The 18,810-nt window shown below is 45.3% G+C and overlaps 1 protein-coding gene across 3 annotated transcripts in view; it reads right to left on the bottom strand.

Annotated features, from left to right (window-relative positions):
* Positions 1-3,772: 3,772 nt before the first annotated feature.
* DNAJB6 (DnaJ heat shock protein family (Hsp40) member B6) overlaps positions 3,773-18,810 on the bottom strand; it is a 49,592-nt gene continuing 34,554 nt past the window's right edge. For 2 of the 3 annotated variants that reach the window (XM_085227023.1, XM_085227022.1), the window contains 2 exons: positions 12,784-12,990; positions 3,773-5,369 (listed from right to left, as the gene is read on the bottom strand). In XM_085227023.1, the coding sequence (XP_085083149.1) occupies positions 5,287-5,369; positions 12,784-12,990 (290 nt within the window). In that variant the 3' untranslated portion in view covers positions 3,773-5,286. Of the gene's footprint in view, positions 5,370-11,155; positions 11,205-12,783; positions 12,991-18,810 lie in introns of all 3 variants that reach the window. The other variant, XM_085227024.1, reaches the window with a different exon arrangement.

The following is an 18,810-nucleotide window of genomic DNA, read 5'->3' as shown; positions in this document are numbered from 1 at the left end:
ACTTTGAGTGCCGCAGCTGGGAAAATATTGCAGCGAAGTGTTGTTACGTGCTCAGCCTGTTCTCGTGCTCTCCTCTAGGCATTCACCATTAGTCACTAACAAAGGAAGGCCAGTGGGCCAGGGAGGGAACAAGTCATTTTTGTGGGTGTAAAACATGACTCACAGTGCTGGGCAGGACCTGGTGCTGGTTACCCACTGACTTGGATCCAAAAGCAGTGTAGCCCAGGTTGTCACAACACTACTGGTACAGCAGGTTGTGGCTTGTATCTGCTGCAGGATCGAGTCATGCACCTTTGGTGCATGTCCGCTCCGGGTGCTGTGGAAAGTGTCTACTTAGTGCTCCTCCATGGCTGCTTGAAGCTCATTAATGCTCTGAGTGCTTGATTAATTACAGGAGCTTCAACCTCTCTCTTCGTCTCACGTAGCAGTACACAACCAGCACTGCTCTGCTTAGCGTATCCAAGGCTGTCCAAAATCTAGGCAGAAATACATATTTCTTAAATTTTATCTTTATACATTACTGAGATAGGAGACAGAAGTTGGGCCTGACGATCCCTATGGGTCACTTCCAACACAGGATATTCTATGGTTCTATGAGATGTGTTCGCCTACTAGGTGATCAACCACTCTGTACTGTAAGCTTGCATTTTAAACACTTGAAAGCAAATTCTGTTTTTTAAATTAAGGAAATTCTCCCAAGCCTAACTCTTTAATATTGGGATAATGTAAAAACACTTTCCATATCCCAACACATTGCAACCACTGGCAGCCTTACAGTGCATTGACCAAAGGATGAGCACTTCCCAAACAAGGGATGGAAAAAATGATGTATGCTCTGTAAGTAGAAAGGTGCATGTGCATGCCAATGGAAACAACTTTGAGGAGATGCAATCAAGCAGTGCACTGAGATATTGTTCCCTCTTTGGGGATGTTTTAGAAAATCTGTGATCACTTCCAGACAGACACAGAGGTGTTTTCCTGAAATCAAAGTATTCAGACTCATTATGAGAACGTGTCTTTATTACCCCACGACACTCACTTTTTGGGCTGGCTTTGCAGTGACAACACGACGCATCCTGGAAGAAGGAAGTTCTGGGGTGCTACAGTTCAGGATATGCAAAATACGTGAGTGAGTTGTCTATTCCTTGTGACAAGAGGAATGAGGTAACCTAACCCTGCACATGGAAGCATCCCCTCAGAGCAGCTCAGCACTCTGGCAACGCTTCTCCTGCTGTCAGTAGCTAACAGCTGCTGTCAGAGGGCACCAGCAAGGTACTTAGCAAATCTGACACTTCCCAATAACCCACCCAAGCCTTTTCTGCTGGAAAAACTTGTGGGAAGCCAAAGCGCATGGACACAAGGCAGCTGAATCTGTTACTGTTTCAAATATAAGCTTTTTTTTAAACCTGAGCATCTGTAGACCGCTCAAAGCTCCCCAATTTCAATCAGCAGAGAGGAAATTTTCCTTGCCTTGCTTAGAGTTCTCAGTGCTACAGGTAGAAATGGGCAGAGTTCTGCAAATAGTGATAAAAAGTCTCTCAATATCTGATTCCAACTCACACATTGGGAAGAGAAGAATTAAATATATTTAATCATGTGTGGTGCTATCACTCCCCCTGTCAACATAAGAATTACGGCGAAGGCAGAAAGATGCTTGACAGGAAAGATGGAGTGAGAAGGAGAACACTGAAATATGAGCTAAGTTTGAACATATGAAGATGGTGAAGGGTCTGGAGGACAAGATGGATGAGGAGTGCTGAGGCCCCTGGGTTTGCTTGGCAGAGAGCAGAGGAGCTGAGGGGAGGGCTCATGGCCATACAGCTCCTCACAGGGAGTGGAGGGCAGCGCTGAGCTGTGCTCTCTGCAACAGCAACAGGGCCTGAGGGAATGCATTTTTTTTCTGGGTACCTGATTTCTTTCCAAAAGGAGCATCTTTGAGGTGTGTTATATCAGTGACCACATACATGAACCGTGAGATGGCTCTGAAATGTAGGGAAGAAGCAGCCAAGCCAACATAGAAAGCTGGGGTTGTCTTACCTTTAGGATTGTTGCTTCCAGATCTGAAGGCTGCCCCGGTACGATCGTGGTCTGGGCAAACAACTTGAAAGCACATTTTTATCAGTTTGACACCTATTCTCCCCAAGATCATTTAAGATCAAAGTCTTGACGAACCATAGTTCAAAGAGCAGGCTGTGCACATCTCTAAAAGGTGTGAAAAAAAACCTAAATTTAAACCATTTTCATAGTGGCAGGAGCAGGAACCTTTATCTCTCGCTGCTTTGCTTGTTTGTGATCGAGTCCTCCTACCTGAAGATAAGACTGTTTTGTTTTCAGTGTATCATTTTAATTATGCTGTTTCTCAGCTCACTGTGTATTCTTCACCCATATCATTTAACTTTCTCATGGGATACTAAAAGGGATTGAAAACACCCTGTGTCTCTGAGCCCCAGTGTCTGCTCTGTAACAAATCCTTTTGCAACACATTTTATACATTGCACCAGGTCTGTTTCTATCCTCAGCTCTTCCATGCGAGTGTTATTGGATGGTCAGGAAATCTTTTCCTACCTTTCATAATCCATTTATTCACACATCACTCGTGGGCCAATGCTATCAGTGGTGTTATCTCACACCCACCTGCATTTTCTAGCCCAGACACATACCTAAAGTAACCGTACCACCATGTGGCCTTCACCTTTGGCAGAGGGATGCAAAGCCCTCACGTATGTGCCTGCTCAACCCAGACCTGTGTCCGAGTTGCCCTGCAAGCCAGCACGTCAGAAAACCCAAGCTGGTAACCCTGCTCTATGGCACTCTGTTGCCTTTCAGTTAACATCCAGAAATAACCAGGCTGAAGTAAGGAATTATGGCCCTGGGCCCACGTTTCTTAATTTCTGGGCAAGCTTGGGCAGATTCTAGGTAGTTAGAAGGAAGATGGTGCCCATGATTCCCTCCTCTGGGAATACTGTGTTTCCCAAGAGTTTCTCTCTAAAGAGATGCAGAGGTACAGCTGCAAGCACACCTTCTGTGATAAGGATGCCCTCAAAGCAAGGGCATCCCAAGGTTGGACAGCCATTAATGGGGAGACCTACACTTCACTAAGGACTTCCTAACCAAATTCCTACCAACAACCTGCAGGTCTCATAACTAAGTAAAGCTCTGTCCTCACTCAATCCTAATGCAGGGATAGGAGTCAGGCATATATTTACGTACCTAAATCCCAGTCTGCTCCAACTCTTCCAGACACATTCTTGATCCAAAGCCATGCTGTTCTGTGACACGAGGCTGCTCACAGCATGGGGACAGCCTGGGAAGACAGCCCTAGGCTGGTGTCACCTCTCCCTTCCTCACCTCTCCTGCTTTTCCACAGCATGCACCATTTTCCTCAGAAAAAAAAGGCACTTAAAATTGACATACCTGTTGATGGGGACTCCTCCCAAAATGCAGAAGGAGATCTAAATGGGATGCAATTCAAAGTGCTGTGTACTACTCAGTATGACACTTGTACAGCTAACATGCAAGCTCCATTTGATGTATATGGTTCTATGGCAACATACCAAGGATAAACCCTAGCTATCCAGTATCAGCTATTTGACATGGGGTCTGTATCAAATCGCTCATGGATTCAACAAAAGCCATCATGGGGGGTGAGACTGTGGGTATTTTATGCAGGTGGGCTTTCTCTTTTGTGCCTACAGCTTAAACTATAATTGAAATTAAACATTAACGTCTGGTGTCAGCTCTAGTCTACATTACAGTGCAAGAGGACAAAGTGTAAAGGAGAATTTTCTTTATTTTTAAATATTAGTAACACTGCACAAAATGAAAAAGTGATACTTAAGTGACAGAAAACTGGTACTCAGGCTTATTTCATATTGAGCTTAATTTAAACACCCTAACAGTTCACGTATGGTTTTATGTTTGCGTAAGGTTACATTATGTCATGTATTTGAAGCTAAACTGCTCAGATACCAGACACAGAATTTGTTATATCAAACCATGCTAAAATGCAGACTTGATTTTTCTGTTTAGCTCCTTCCTTACACCATCATATGCATTGCTCTATTAGGATGAGTGAGTTTCTCCAGGAACTGCAGACTTTCAATATTGCCAGGTTTAAGTCTGTTACATCAACAGCGCATGGGCAAGAGGAGACACAAGGAACAACACAAAACCATGGGCTGGTAACTCCCGCCTGGAGGTTAAGAAGAGAGGCAACATATTGACAAGAAACATGCAGGTAAATGCTTAAGGCAACAGAAGGGCTTTGTACAAACTAGAAGGTTAAGGGAAGCAATATATCATGCACATGAGAGGATTATGGGAAGCAAGGAAGTAACCTAGCCAGAAAATGCAGATTTCCTTTAAACTGAAGACACATTTTCAAATTTAAAAAAAAAAAAAAGGTCCTGCAATAAAAGTGACACAGAATGCTTTCATACATAAAGATGTGAGTTCTTTGCAGAAACAACCTGATAAAATCTTACACGGATTCTGAAATATGTTCATTATCTAAAATCTACTCAGCAGGAAGAGCAGTTGTAAAGTGGCACTTAACTCATTTGTCTCTAGTTTCTGAAAGCAAAATTTTAAAATAAGGAATGATTTCACTAAATGATTCATTGGGAGTCAACCACAGTTGCAGAAATCAGTAGGAGTGCTTACAGACCATAATTACGCCAAGTTTGTTAAAACCAAAGGATGTAACTTCATCTCACACTTTAAAATGAAGGATCATTCTGATAGCGGGGACAAACCTTTGCTGCCCAGCTTGGGTGATAAAAAGAAAAAAACATTGAAGTCATTTATTAAGTTTGCATAAATTACCATACGAGAGAGCTCACGTCTCAGTCCTACCCTCAGTGATGGAGGGAACAGGATTGGTGCTTTACTCTTCTTCCAGCAAGCCTGCTGGTGATGCTGGGGTGACTGAACAAACAGGTGTTTGCACAACCCTCTGTATCCCACAAAACAAATTAATTCTAGGCAAGGGGAACTTCAGTCCCAGGGAAGGAAGAGGTACGAGATTCTGTAATACCCTCCATCGTCAAACATAACACACTTCTAGCCACGATCAGCCCTGTCCAAACTCCTTAACCTGACCGGCAAGAAAGCCACTCTGTGAAAACTAAAAAGAATAATATAGTGCAATTTTAGTACAGTCTTAAACATGAGTCACTTCCTTACTAGCAGTGTGAACAATTGAAAAATATACACAGAAGAGGTGTGCTCAAATGTAACGTAAGTTGCCGTTTTAATAAAGGGATTGGCATAGCAGAGATGTCCATTTTAGTAACTCCCTTTGGTTGACTTCTTCTTCTTCTGTTCCTCTCTCTGCTTCTGCTTCCTCCTCTTGCTGCCTTCTTTGTATCCTGAGGAAACAGGGCTTGTGAAACACCATTCACAGTATCCATGGCCTTTTCTATCTATCAAAAGCACACACATTCTCTGAATGGTTTAAGGAGTCTTAAAGAAAAGATCTGGCTTTCCAATCTTTGTTGGTTTGTTTTTAAATCATCTGTTCTACTAGGATAGCAAGAAAACCGCATCTATCTTTGAAGTCTGAAAATGTCTGAGAACTTTCAAAAGACTTCAAAGCCATTCAGGAAAAGCTTCAAAATCAGAACACATGCAAACCCAGAATGATTTTCCAAATGGAAGCAATAAGTAAGACTTACACAACAGGAGCCATTTCAGTACTGGTGTTTCCTGCCCACAGGAGTTAAAGAGTTACCACAATATTTGCATTTCCATTTAAAGAATAGGGAATGCTGAGAACTCTGAGCAAATAAGGCGCTCTGTGTTTACATATGCATTTTACATGCAGGTCATCAGCCTGCTCATGCTTAACAATGCACCATAGGCCCTACTTTACCACAGCTCATGGAAGCATTATGTTCAAGCAACAATTACTTGCTACTGGTTCAACAGGCACAAGCTTCCAGCCATGTGATCACCATCCCAACACTGGTTTTCAACCCAGAGAAATGCACGGAGAACAGTTCCTGCTCTGCATCCTGTCCTCTCCTCCAAGTTTGCAGCAAAGCGCAGCCTTGCCAGTACTGTGCAGAACCAGCACCATATCTACCAAGTGCATTTTGAAATCTCAACCCAGAGGTAGCACACATTTCCCTCAAATAACCAAAAGCAAATCATGCCATGAGGTGTCAAGACGGATCTTCTAGCTCAGCAATGTTCTGCCCCTGGGAATCTGTGTGCTCCGCACAGGGAATGGGGCCCCTATAAGACACATGGGATCCAGGCTGCGAGTTGGAGAATGGCCAGCAAGGGCACAGCTCTGCCTGTCTGGAATTTGGCTTCTGCTCTCCAGTTGGTCTGCAAGCAGTTAGATGGGACCCTGAGAATGCCACCTCACCACAGCCGATCCCTCCAGTTAGCACCGACAGCAAAATGAAGATGGAAATAGAAAATGGCATGAGAGCCACGATCACCAGGATGCTTTGAGGTCATGCTAAAGGAACCCTTCCCAAGCAGAATTACTTTTGTTGAGCTGTAGTTCCTCAGTTTAAGGCTTTAGCAGAACTACACAATAATGTTTGGGCTAAAGCCACTTCAGACGCTAGCAAATGTTCGAGTATGAGAGGAAATACACTCCCTTGCAGCAAAGGGAAACTGCTCCAAGGTTATCACTCCAGCTCCTACGCTGTGTCGTTTTACTTCACCTTTCGCAATCATTTGAGTCAAGAACCAGGATGTTTATTTAGAAATTCTGCCGTGAGTGATTAGCCTGTGCAAAGTTAGAGTGGAAAACACTGCTATTGTTTAAGAAATAAATAAAGTGCCAGTGCTTTGTGGAACTGCAGATGATTATCTGTTTGCCTGGTGCCCACTCACCCTCTTGACAGAGCCCCCTTCCAGGCAACACTGCCTCAATATCTCCTCAGTAGCTCCAGCCACAAAGTTTACTTCCATGTCAGCCCCTCAGTCTGCCATACATTGTCAAAACTGGGATCCCTTGGCATTAAAAGATGTTGTAAGGGACACAGCCCAGAAGGGCTCGCATATCTCTTGGCTTTCCCACAGAGGCCAATGGAGGCAGAGGAGACATGCTGGTTCCTGAGGGTTGGTCATCCAAAGAGTGTTGTTATTCAAAGGATTCTCCTCTTCACCGCAGGGAAAAACAGCATCATATCAACTGATCAGAACTACTTCACGTAATAACGATGAAACGTTAACACGTATTTGGGAAAGCATCATTAAACCCTAACAGGTTATAAGCGTCATAATTTTGTCATTTTTCATTTTCACAACACTGTCAGCATTTCCAAAAGGCTTCCACATACAGGCATGATTGTTTTTGATGCGGCTATTTTATATCAGTTTCTTTTTTTGTGCATTCATCTACTTTCTTCAAATGCGTGAGGTTGTGAAAGCAATCCCAGCAACTTTTCCTTAAGAACATTGGGAGTCAAATGTAAATTATGGCTCAAAGTGAATACCACATAATTCATTGTCTTACAAATGAAACAATTCAAATGTTAAAATAATGCAGTATGAAGATATCTAGGTATTTGACAATGCAGTCTCCTACCAGCTCAGGAATGATAAGGGTAAAAAGTGGAAATCTTTCAAGTGTTATCGCTGACACACAGAAGCAGATTGGCCAAAGAAGGAGATAACACACAAATACAGAGTATTCCTCAGGAGAAAACTGCCAGGTCCTTTCTGCTTCTAGCCTGCTGTGATAAATAATTTCATTCCCAACCCTTTCCCTTTCTACCCTCACCAAAGAAGAAAGGATAGGTTGAACTTTGTCTGTCCATTAGCTCCGGTGATGCTATGCTGGGTGATAACAGCCAGAAACCTGATCCAAACAAGTGGAGCAGCTCCTAACAAAAATAAGAATTGCACACAGAAGATGTAACCTTTCACTGGACTGCTTCAACCAGCACTAATTAAAAGCATATTTAGCTGCCTTGGTTTAGAAGCCTAGCCCCAAAGTCATGAGAGAACAAAATCTGAATTAGAAAGCAGCAGCCCCATTACTATTTGATTAATTTGAGGTAAATGTGTCCTGGTGAGTCGCCAGTATCACAAAGTGTCCATGGAAACTTGCCATAGTTGCTGCCCAGCCGAGCAGGCTTCAACCAAGCAGTCCTGGTCCTGGATAGTGACTTTGCAAATTTCCACCCTTGGAACTAAATGTTATCCATCCAAACTCTAGAATTGCATTCTATTAAGATAAAGAGCCTCAGGGGAGGGTGGAGGAAAAATAGTTTCTGAGAGCTTCCCAAAGCTTTGATATTTGGAATCAGACTCATTCAAATGAAGGTAGATATCAGACTAACATGGTACTTTCTTGCTGCTGTCAGCTGTCAGGAATGGATAAAGCAAGAATCCACACCATTTGGAATTACACCTGCTTTACAACCTGGGTCATTCTTGTCTACAATGAACAGCATCTGCTGAACCACTCTCTATTTCATCTCCCTCTCTTCTACTTCCAGAAGAACCATAAAGAGCACAGAAATTATTCTGGTCTTCAGAAAGCTGATGAAAGCTGAAGCCAACTTCCAACACTTTGTAGCAAAACCCTCAACCACTCAACAAGGACCAGAACAAACTGGGCAGCCTCTCTGCTGAGTCCCAGATTGACTTTTCTCCTGGTTTGTCACCACTCAGCCATCTGTACCTTGCAGAGGCACAGTTATTTTCAGTCTGAATTCATTACATTCTTGGAAGGCAATGGCAAGTGAGGAATAACACTTTCAGCAACGGATCCAAAGGGACAAGCTCTTTCGGGCCTTGGAGGCCCCAGCATGCACGTGGACCTTTAATGGGCCAAAAGATCATTGTGCAAGTTGGGTTTTGCAGACCACGCTGCTTAATTTTCTGCTCTTAGAGGTATTTCTCTAATAAAAACAATAAATGTAAAAGTAATTTCAAAGTTTGCTAGCTTATCTGTGCTGGAGCCACCAGCTGTTACTGCAGCCTGGCCATTCTCAGAAACGCCATTACAAAAAATTCACCCCCAGTCACATCTTCAGTCTAATTTCATGCATGTGACTCAGTTTACAATTAGAGCTCTACTTTCACATTCCCTGCTTTCAGCCCAACCCACGGCCCAACGGAGACCACAATTTGACCTACTAATCCTCTCGCCACAACCATGACTGCTGCCTATGCCATAGAGCATTGTGGAAAAAGAGCCTGCCTTTATGTAAAGGGCTGCATTGACAAAACATCCCACCCTGTCTAGGTATGCCACTCCACTGTTTAATTACCTTGGCTGTTAAATCCAAGGCATGAGTTCTCCAGTTTCACTGTCCAACCCTGTGATGTAATTCACGCTGTGATCTTTTAGGGGACTGAAAAAACTGTAGCAACTTACTGGGGCCTTCCTTCATGCTTGCTCACCATACTATTTTCATTACCAATTCTGCAAAGAATTGTTAGAAGAACGTACCAAGCCAGATACAACCTGCTTACCTGCTCTTAATTAAGGTAACACATTGTTGAATAGAGTCCAAGGTTTTACTCCCACATGGCAAGCAAAAGCTTGTACGGCTTGGAAGCCTTTCCATGTGCAATCCAGCCACTTTCTATGGGAAGCAAAAGGGTAGTGGGATGCACTACTACCAGCAGCCAAAAAAAAAAAATGTGCACAAGGGCAGCTCCAGTAGACCAAGGGAGGCAACGAGCCCAGGCCAGTAGGCATTCTTCCCTCTGCCCACAAAGGAGTGGGGCAGGGAGCCACACTGTGGGACACAGAGCAACGGGAGAGTTCATTCCCATCACACCCGCACATCCAGCATTCCTCATGTATTAGGTTTCTACAGAAAACAAAGCGGCTTTACTTTCCATTACATACCCAAATAGAAGTATGTGAGGGAATTACAAGGCAATTAGTCTGGACAACCAGCACTTCAAATTTACTAGTTAGTAATGCGTAATTCAGGAAATTGTACGTTGGTAAGAAAAACGGACACTGTGTTAAAGATGTAATGAAGCTTGACTAGCTCAAGTTTCCAGCAGAGGAACCCATGCCAGTAAGGATCAAGATTAGTTAAGCTCATTCTTTTGAAGAGGTTTCTTTGGTGATGCCAGCAGATGAAAATGAATCAGAAATGAATTATTAATGTTGTAAGCTTTAGGTTAACGCAAGCTATTTCAAAAGGAAGAGCAAACCTTGCAATATCATCTTGCAAACAATGATCTTTTGTATCAAGTATTTTCCAGTATTTTTACAGTTAAGTATTTAAATCATTCCTGCTAGATGTGGATCAAAACTCCCAAGTCACAGTTCCATTAGCAGTTGCAACCTCCAGGTCTGTGCTGTACCAATATGGTACAACTTGGATACCCTTGTTCAGATGAACACCACAGTCTGGGAGTGCACCACTAGCAGTACCTGAGTTCTTGCCATAAAAGTTATCTGTTTGGAGCTAGAGAACTGTTCTCAGCAACCTCGGAACACAAGGTGAAGTTTTATTCTAAAAAAACATTATGAAACCAGTAACAGCATAAAACCTGGTGCAATTCCTACTAAAACACAAAGCATTCAACTAAGGTGAGGATCAGATCCAACTGAATTAGTTTGTATTAAAACCTCACTGCAATGACTGGAAGCCCTCACTGCACGTCTGAATACGGTCTGAAAGTCAGCACTGGGGAGACACAGGCTTCACCACACAGCCAAGATGAAACCTACCCCCCGCCCTTCCAATTCAATTTGCTAAGGACTTACAAATTAAAACTCAAGCATTCCCACTCTTTAAGCTGGGTAAAGAGGATCATTTCACTGCAGGTGACTCATTAACCACTGAGAATTTGCTTTGGGTGCTAGAGCAGGGACAACATCTAAAACTGCCGTGCAGCAATCGCTGCCAAGGGCCGCGTGCCAACGGTGGCAAAAAACGATCCCATCCAAGTGGAGCTGCGCCAGGCCGAGCCCATGGAGCTCTGCTATTTTCCACCACAGCTTTGGATCAAGGCAGAGAACGATGCGGCTCTTTCCCCCGCGCACGGCAGCTGTCGTGGTGATAAATGAGAAGCCAAGTGGGAGCAAGCAAGGGTCTGTGCAGTGAGAGAGCTGTGGAGCCTGCTGAGCTGACAGAGGTGAGCACCCATGGAAGAGAACAGCATTGCTGGCCAGGGCTCCCGCATGAACTTCCCAGGCAGAGATTAAGACACTCACGTAGGTTTTTATGACTAACTCGACCAGTCCTTCAGCAGCCACTGTCTGTCTATCAGAGGAACAGCAGGCAAAACATTTAAAGCAACAGTAAAATCATAGTCTTGACTGCAATCCTATTTTCAACCCTGAATCTTTTATATCTGTTTTATGGCAATCTACCGGTAGGATGGAGGATTTGGGGATTGTGCAGATAATTCAGGAAATTCATTTTAATTGCAAACTTGTGCACCTTGGAACATAAATAGACTCACAGCTAGAAGCCCTGAGCAATGTTATAACAGCTCCAAAAATTGTTCTTTGGGAGCTAGTACAAAACATTGTTAGGATCACAGGGAACCTGAAGTCCCCCAAATAGCGAGCCAAGTTATTGGGTTTTTGTGCCAGCCACAAACACAGAAATCTGACCCTGCAACCCTCGTTCAGGAGCCTTCAGTACATCAGCCCAGGGATTAGGTGGAGGATTCTGGAGTTTTGTGGTTTTTTTCTTAAAGATCAAATCAAATTAGCTATTCCTCATGAAGCTAAACTTCTAGTAACTGATCAGGAAAACATTTATTTGAATATTTCTGATTATTTTTGAAAGCTGGCATTGTGTATGGTATTTGCAGGTCTTTTGTACAGTATAGGGTATTAGATTTAAAGGCTCAAATACAGTAGAATTTGGTATAGCATTGGGAACATGTGTGCATGTGCGTGTGTTTTGGGGAACGTAGTATTTTTCCTTCATTTTTTTGCAGCACACTTTTCCCATGCACTGTGTGTGCCCTGAGGATCCCAGGAACTTGTAGTTCCCAGCAGTTCACTGAACCCAGCGCTGCTGAGAAGGGCCCCGAGCATGGGCATCCACACACCAAGGCATCTTCATGTTTCACAGGCACAGAATGGCTGAGGTTGAAAGGACATCTGGGTCCATCTGGTCCAACCCCTGCCCAGCAGGTGCCCAGCACCACGTCCAGGCAGCTTTTGGAGATCTCCACGAACACCTCACAGCCTCTTTGGTCAGTCCTGGCAGTCCTGAGCGAGTTTTGACCACATGTTCTGATTAAATCAAGTGGCTCTGAGTGTTCTGTTGCCTGAGATAGCCTCTGGATTATATTGCTAAAACATTACAAATGGGAAGTACATCAAAGGACTAAGCACTTCCAAAAATAACCAGGCCAATTGCTACACTTCCTTGTTTGCCTGAACAGTCTCAGCCTCCTCAATTAGGATTTAGATGCCCAAAATTGCAGCTTCCAGAATTAATATGAAGCTGCTGAACTTTTCCTTCAGCAAGTAAACCAAGCACTATTTAAATAAATGAATGTGCAAAGTACTGCGATTAGTTATTCCCTAACAGGTCTTCACTTTTAAGAACAAAGAGCACGGGCACTTCAGCAGCATAACAAAACAAAGTTTACCCTGGATCCTTGGGTCAGGCCCTGGGGATCCCAGGGCATTTGTGAATCTAGGCTACGTGGATGAGCATAGCTAATGCAGACGAAGGCACTCAAGCGGCTGTTTATTATCCACTGGGCGCCAGCATTAAGTCACACAGCAACACCCCCTGGCCCGGCTTTTGTTTTTCCCCTTCAGGCTAACTGATGAATCCTTTTTTGCGCATTTCTCATCAACATGATTTTGCACACCTGATAAATAAAAGGGGTTCTCCAAGCTGCTTGCAACCCGGCTTTTTTCTTGCTCTTCCACCTCATCGCTATTGTAATGATAGGCATATCTGGGGGAACTGGCAGGCTTGTGTGGCTTCAGCAGGCGAGTGTTGGTGGGCTGGAAGGGCAGGGCGTGCTGTCCTCTCCGTCGGCACTCCTCAGCAAAGGCTTCTTCATTTGCCTCACCTGGAAAAGCAAAGAGAGCGAGAAAAGTGAGCTGCATCCAGAATGCTGAAGACTCACGTGAAACGATGGACATTTGGGCTGAAAAAAGGGCCTCACTGAATTCCTGACTCGGCTATCTGCCCACTCATGCAGAGGGCTTCAGAGCTGTCTCCAGGTCTGCCTGTAGCCAGGGAAGTGCCCGGAGCAGAAGGCTCCATCAGCTGCCTCTCACCATACTGGGGCCATCCTGACATAGGAAGGGCGAGCAATCTGAGCACCTTGTCCTGGGCAATATTGCAATGGTACACAGCACAGCAGCTTGTCACACCTTGTCTTCCCATCTGCATGGGAAGGGTTAGCCCTGTTTGAGGGCGAGGGATAGAGAGAAATACTCATGTTAGGCTAGCTATGGGGACCATGTAGGAAAAACAAAGCGAACGTGGGCTCACAGGGGATGGATGCTGGATATCTATAGCTGGAAGGATGGTGGAGAAGCACTGGAGATCGAATGAGGGTGGAAAACCAGGCTGAAGATGCTAAAGATAAGCACATTTCAAGGACTAAAACGGATGCACTCTCCAAAGAATGGACGCAAAGCAAACTGAAACCTGATGTCTGGAAAAAGTACTATGAAAGATGAGGCACCCCAGTCATTCTCATGGTATTTTTCAAATGAAGACACTCTTGCTGCTGAATATACAACAGTACCAATGCCGTGAAGTACGGAGATCAGCTACTTAACACAAAACCCACACATCAAAAAGCAAATGGTAAGATCACAAATGAAAGCATTGCATGGGGGAAACAAGAAAACAATAAGAAAACAGAAAGAAAAACTGAAAAGAAGGGCGTGTATCAGATTTGTCTCCTACAGGCTATTGGAAGTGTCATTAATTCAATTACTTAAATAGTTTTAATAGCGCTGATGAAATACGGCGTCATTTTGTTTGCATCAAAAGCGATGTGTCACACTGGGGAGATTTCTCCTGAGCATCAGCTGCTTCAGGAGGGGTGTGTGCTCTCAGCAAGTGCATGTGCTCTTAGTTCACAGCTGGAAAATGCTTTGAAGATGGAAAAAGGACCACGTTTGCAGAAATACCCACGGTGTGCACCAAACAACCGACGCTCCCAAACCAAGCAGGCGGCATCGTCTTTACCTTGTAAGCGTACCCTGGGAGATGCTTCTGAGGGCATGAGGAAGAGGAGGCAAGGTATTTTTTAAGTCATTTCACAGCACAACATAAGGCCTCGGGGAGAGGAGGGATCCGGCACGTGGCTCACGTCCCCATGTCCAAACACCACGCCAGCATGAGGTCTCTGCGGCAGGGGATGGCTGGCTGCCATCGCATGGGAACAGCAAGGCAGCGGGCAAGGAAAAGCTCAGGGGATAGAGTCATAGAATCATAAAGGCTGGAAAAGACCACCAAGATCATCTAGTCCAACCCATCCCGCCATGCCCACTGGGCCACATTGCTACATTTCTTGAACACCTCCGTGGACGGTGACTCCACCATCTCCCTGTGCAGCCTGTGCCACTGCCCAACACTCTTTCTGAGAAGATTTTTTTTCCTAATATCCAACCAGAACCTCCCCCAGCCATTCCCTATTTCCCATAAGATCCTACAGAGTTTCCCACTCGCACGTTATACAAACAGCACTGAAGCACGTGTCAGTCTGGTAATGCTGGCTCTATCAAGGTGAAGCCAGTGAGACACCAGGAATGAGAAGGAATAGGAAAGCCACATAACAGCAATCGTACGTGCAACAACCAGTCTAGATTGTTCACGTCCTAACAGTGCACCAGAACTGAGACATTCCTCCCACAGAAACACAAACCACGTTGTTTTCCTTCCGAGATATAAGTCTTGCTTGATGAATGTGCAGCATTTGTATTGACAAGCAAGTGCAGGAAGGAGAACTGCACTGCATTGCAGGCCCTAAAGCCCTCTGTGCATCACACCCCAATTAAACTCACAAATACTTAACACAATTGCCTATGAGACCAGGTGCTCTGCACACACCCCAATAAATTACACCCAGCTGTGTAAGAGATCAATCCCAACAGCTCTCCTCTAATCTAGACGGCATGAAAGGAACAGTCTGAAGAATTCAAAATAACCTTATCCCTCCCAGTGCCATGCTCATAGCACTGCTGCTCTCTTGCCCCCTCCATCAGGTGCTCCCAGGGCACATTTAAGGTTTAAAGAACTCAGGGCAGACCAGGAATAAAACCAGCTGTACCACCTGCAATGATGAGATTTAGCTGAGAAGCTTTTATCATGAGAAAGTGCAGCAACCAAGAAGTGCTGCAGCACTGTTAGAGCTTTGCCTGCACTGACATTTGCACTGGAAAAGGCATTGAGGAACAAATTTTGGGGACAGCACTGCTCCAAAGCACCCTTGGGTCACCGTCCTTCGGCTCATCCCTGCCCAGAGCTCCCACGTGTGCAGTCCCGCAGTGGGGACCGACCTGGGTTAAAAATAATGCTCTTTCCATCAGCTTATTTTTAACTCAGCCCAGCCCCTACGTGCCACAAAACCAGGGGATGGGGTAGCTCCTGGGGTCCAGCTTACATCTGCCATAAGCAGATCTTATTAACCAATGCAAATATTAATTAAAAGCCTCACAGCTATTTCACTTGCAAAACCAGCTCAGAGAAGTTATGCTTCTAAGGGTTAGTTCTGAAAATGAGGGTTTAGGAATGACAACTCTAACCTTTAAAACAGTCATTAGAGTTTGATTTTCAGGTTCTCCCAATGAAAAGCTGTTTCTGGTGATAAAGAAACCAAAGGGTGCTATGTCTCATGGCACCAAATAAGACCCCGGGACTGAAAACCAGCTTGTGGTAGCAGAGCTGCGGTGTGGGGGGGAAGGAGCAGAGCCTTTAAGCTGTCATTAACCAGCAGAGGGCAATATTGCCTATCACGTGGGGGAATGTTATCAGAAAAGTCACTGCCAACTCTGACTTACTGGGCAACACTGGATTTCATGTGTTGAATGCAAAGTGTGAGTCAAGGGGCCCAAATCCACTCCTGGGAAGTGGAAATCGTGGAATCATAGAATGACGTGGGTTGAAAGGGACCATAACGATCATCTCGTACCAACCCACTGCTATGTGCAGGATTGCCAGCCACCAGACCAGGCTGCCCAGAGCCACATCCAGCCTGGCCTTCAATGCCTCCAGGGATGGGGCATCCACAGCCTCCTTGGGCAACCTCTGTGTGAAAAAGTTCCTCCTAATATCTCACCTAAGCCTTCCCTGTCTCAGTTTAAGACCATTTCCCCTTGTAAACAGCCATTCCCTCTCCCTTTTATGTGCTCCCTTCAAATTTTGGAAGGCCACAATGAGGTCTCTGTGGAGCTTTTTCATCTCTAAGCTAAACAAGCCCAGTTCCCTCAGCCTTTCTTCATAGTAGAAATGACACCCACCAGGAATGACATGGCAATGAGAACGAGGACAATGAGGTGGGACAGGTAGATCCTGCTGCACACCTGAGCCATGGCGAGGGCTGATTTCTGACTGTTTAAAATATGGGATAACTAACGATTTTTGGGATTTTTTTGGGCTCAACCCCAGCATTTGTGTCTCCTTCAAGGCACGTGAAGCACCTCACGTTCACATCCATGAGGTGGGAGGCAGCGATGCTGGAGTGGCTGATGCCTCAGCAGTCAGGTGCTGTGGGAAGAAACAGCTCTTTACTGATGGCTGCATCACCTGTCCAACGGGGCTAATGAGCACTCCTACATCACAAGTCTGGTGATGCCATCACCTGCGTAAAAGGTTCTCATTTTGAAATGGAGGAGCCCTGCCCACCAAATATGTACGTGTTCATACTAAAAACACTTTTTATAACGATAGCATCGTTATTTTGTGTTAATTAGTGTATATCCTGGCTTTCTGGAATTGAACCGAACTCCTACTAGGAATCGGTAGTAATTAATGGCAAGATAGTAATTAAAAGAAGGAGAGCAAATGGAGGTAAACATCCTGAGGATACTGAACCACATATTTCAGCTTACCACCACTTCCCGTGCAAAAGGAAGCTGAGACTTGGTGGCTTCTGCACTGGCAGCCCTACTGTTTGCATGGCATTTCTCTGCATGCTTAATGAAAAAGAAAACCAACACAGGATTATCTCCCGCATTAAGAAATACAGCACAGAAACTGGGTGACACATTAAGACTCCCAGTTTGTGACCCATGAGAACTTTGCTCTGCTCCTATCTTTCTCAATTATGACCTTGAGCATGTCCAAATGCCTTTCTAACACTTTCAGATTCGAGGTGATTCACAAGCACTGAACTCTCTGGGGCCACCGCGGTGAGGCTGTGTGCTCACTGACTGCCCCCGGTGCTATGGGGAGATCTGGGCCATGCTGAGAACAAAATCCCCACTGGAGGATGTTTATCTGTCACAAGTGTCACAACCTGCTGATAAGACCGTCATAGCAACACAGCTTTCTGCTGTGACAACAGTTCTGGTGTTCATATTTACCTTGGTGGATGAGAGCAGGGTTCTTCTGTGACTCAGATCGGACACTGCTGGGAAATGCGGTGCTTTAGAGGAACCCGAACCCAGAGATCAACAGCTTCTGTCGCTCCTTCTCTTAGAGCTCTGTGCCCGATGCCATGCAGCAAGGACAGAACGCCAGGGCAACAAGCAGCTACAGCAGAACCCAGAGCAAGGCTAAGCTGCTTTCTCTGCTAGGAGCTCACCACAAGGAAGCGGGGATTTCCCATGATGCTTAGAGGAAAAGCAGCCATTTTGAAATCTACTGATAATAATAATTTAAAAAAAAAACAACAACACAATTGGCCTCTGAAGCTCAAAGAGCCTGAAATCATTCCGAAACTATCCAGGGAATGCCGGAGCAGCTGCAGAATCTGCACCATCACCGCTGGGCAGAGCTTTTGTAAACCGTAAGGGAGTAACAGTGAAGCACCAGACATTTTGAGTTGTCTTTCCCCAGTTGCCAACGATCGTTTTCCCTCTGGAGCAACTGCCCAGCCCTCCTCAGTGCCCCTGTTTGTTATATTCAAAAAGAGAAGGAGATGGAGGGCTTTGCTGCGGTGGCCGATGTCCTCCATGCAACACTGAGCTGGAAAACTGCCCGAGTGCTGAGCTGCTTAACAACTGCGTGTGCTGTGGGCTCTCCATCAATCAATGCCCTCTCCAGGCAGTGGTGGGGATGTCCCACCTCGTCCCTCCCTCATCTCACAGCTGTGCAGCGTCAGACACGTGTTACCCACCTGCTGCTACAGCCTCCCCTGCTAAGTCTGTAACTTCAGGGATTTTGTGCAAGGTTTCCCAGGCTGTTGTTGTTCCCTCTGCTGTGGGAGCCAGGCTCAGACCCATTTCCTGAGAAAGGAAAACAAACCCACAGTGGCTGGAGAAAGCATGGGAGGTGGTGGTGAAGTCACCGAGAAGTGATGGAAAGAACAGGGACAGGGAAAAAGGACAGAGTGTTGAAGTCAACACTGCACTTCTATTTCTGTCGGGGCAGAGCTGCGGCTGCAGCATGCCTTGTATTTGGGGAAGGGCAAGGCTCCCTCCATGCTTTCTGCTTAATGCACACAGCAATCCTTTGCCCTTCTGGCGTTTAAAGCTGGCAACACATTTGTTCCTTTTATTCCTGCTCCACCCGTGCTCAGCCTGTTCCTGCACCACCCACGCTCACACTATAGGGAAGGCAGGGGAATCCCCACTGCCCCTTTTCCTTCTGCTGACACCACTAACCTGGAATATATGCAACAGGAAGGGCTCTTTGCACCCCCAAGCCTTCTAAGGAGAGGTGTTCTACACCCCTTGGTCTCATCCTTCAGCCCTGCCTGAACCAACAT

Source organism: Meleagris gallopavo, chromosome 6, assembly GCF_905368555.1.
Source record: "Meleagris gallopavo chromosome 6, MGAL_WU_HG_1.1, whole genome shotgun sequence".
NCBI lineage: Eukaryota > Metazoa > Chordata > Aves > Galliformes > Phasianidae > Meleagris > Meleagris gallopavo.
This window is presented reverse-complemented; position numbering and strand designations above follow the sequence as displayed.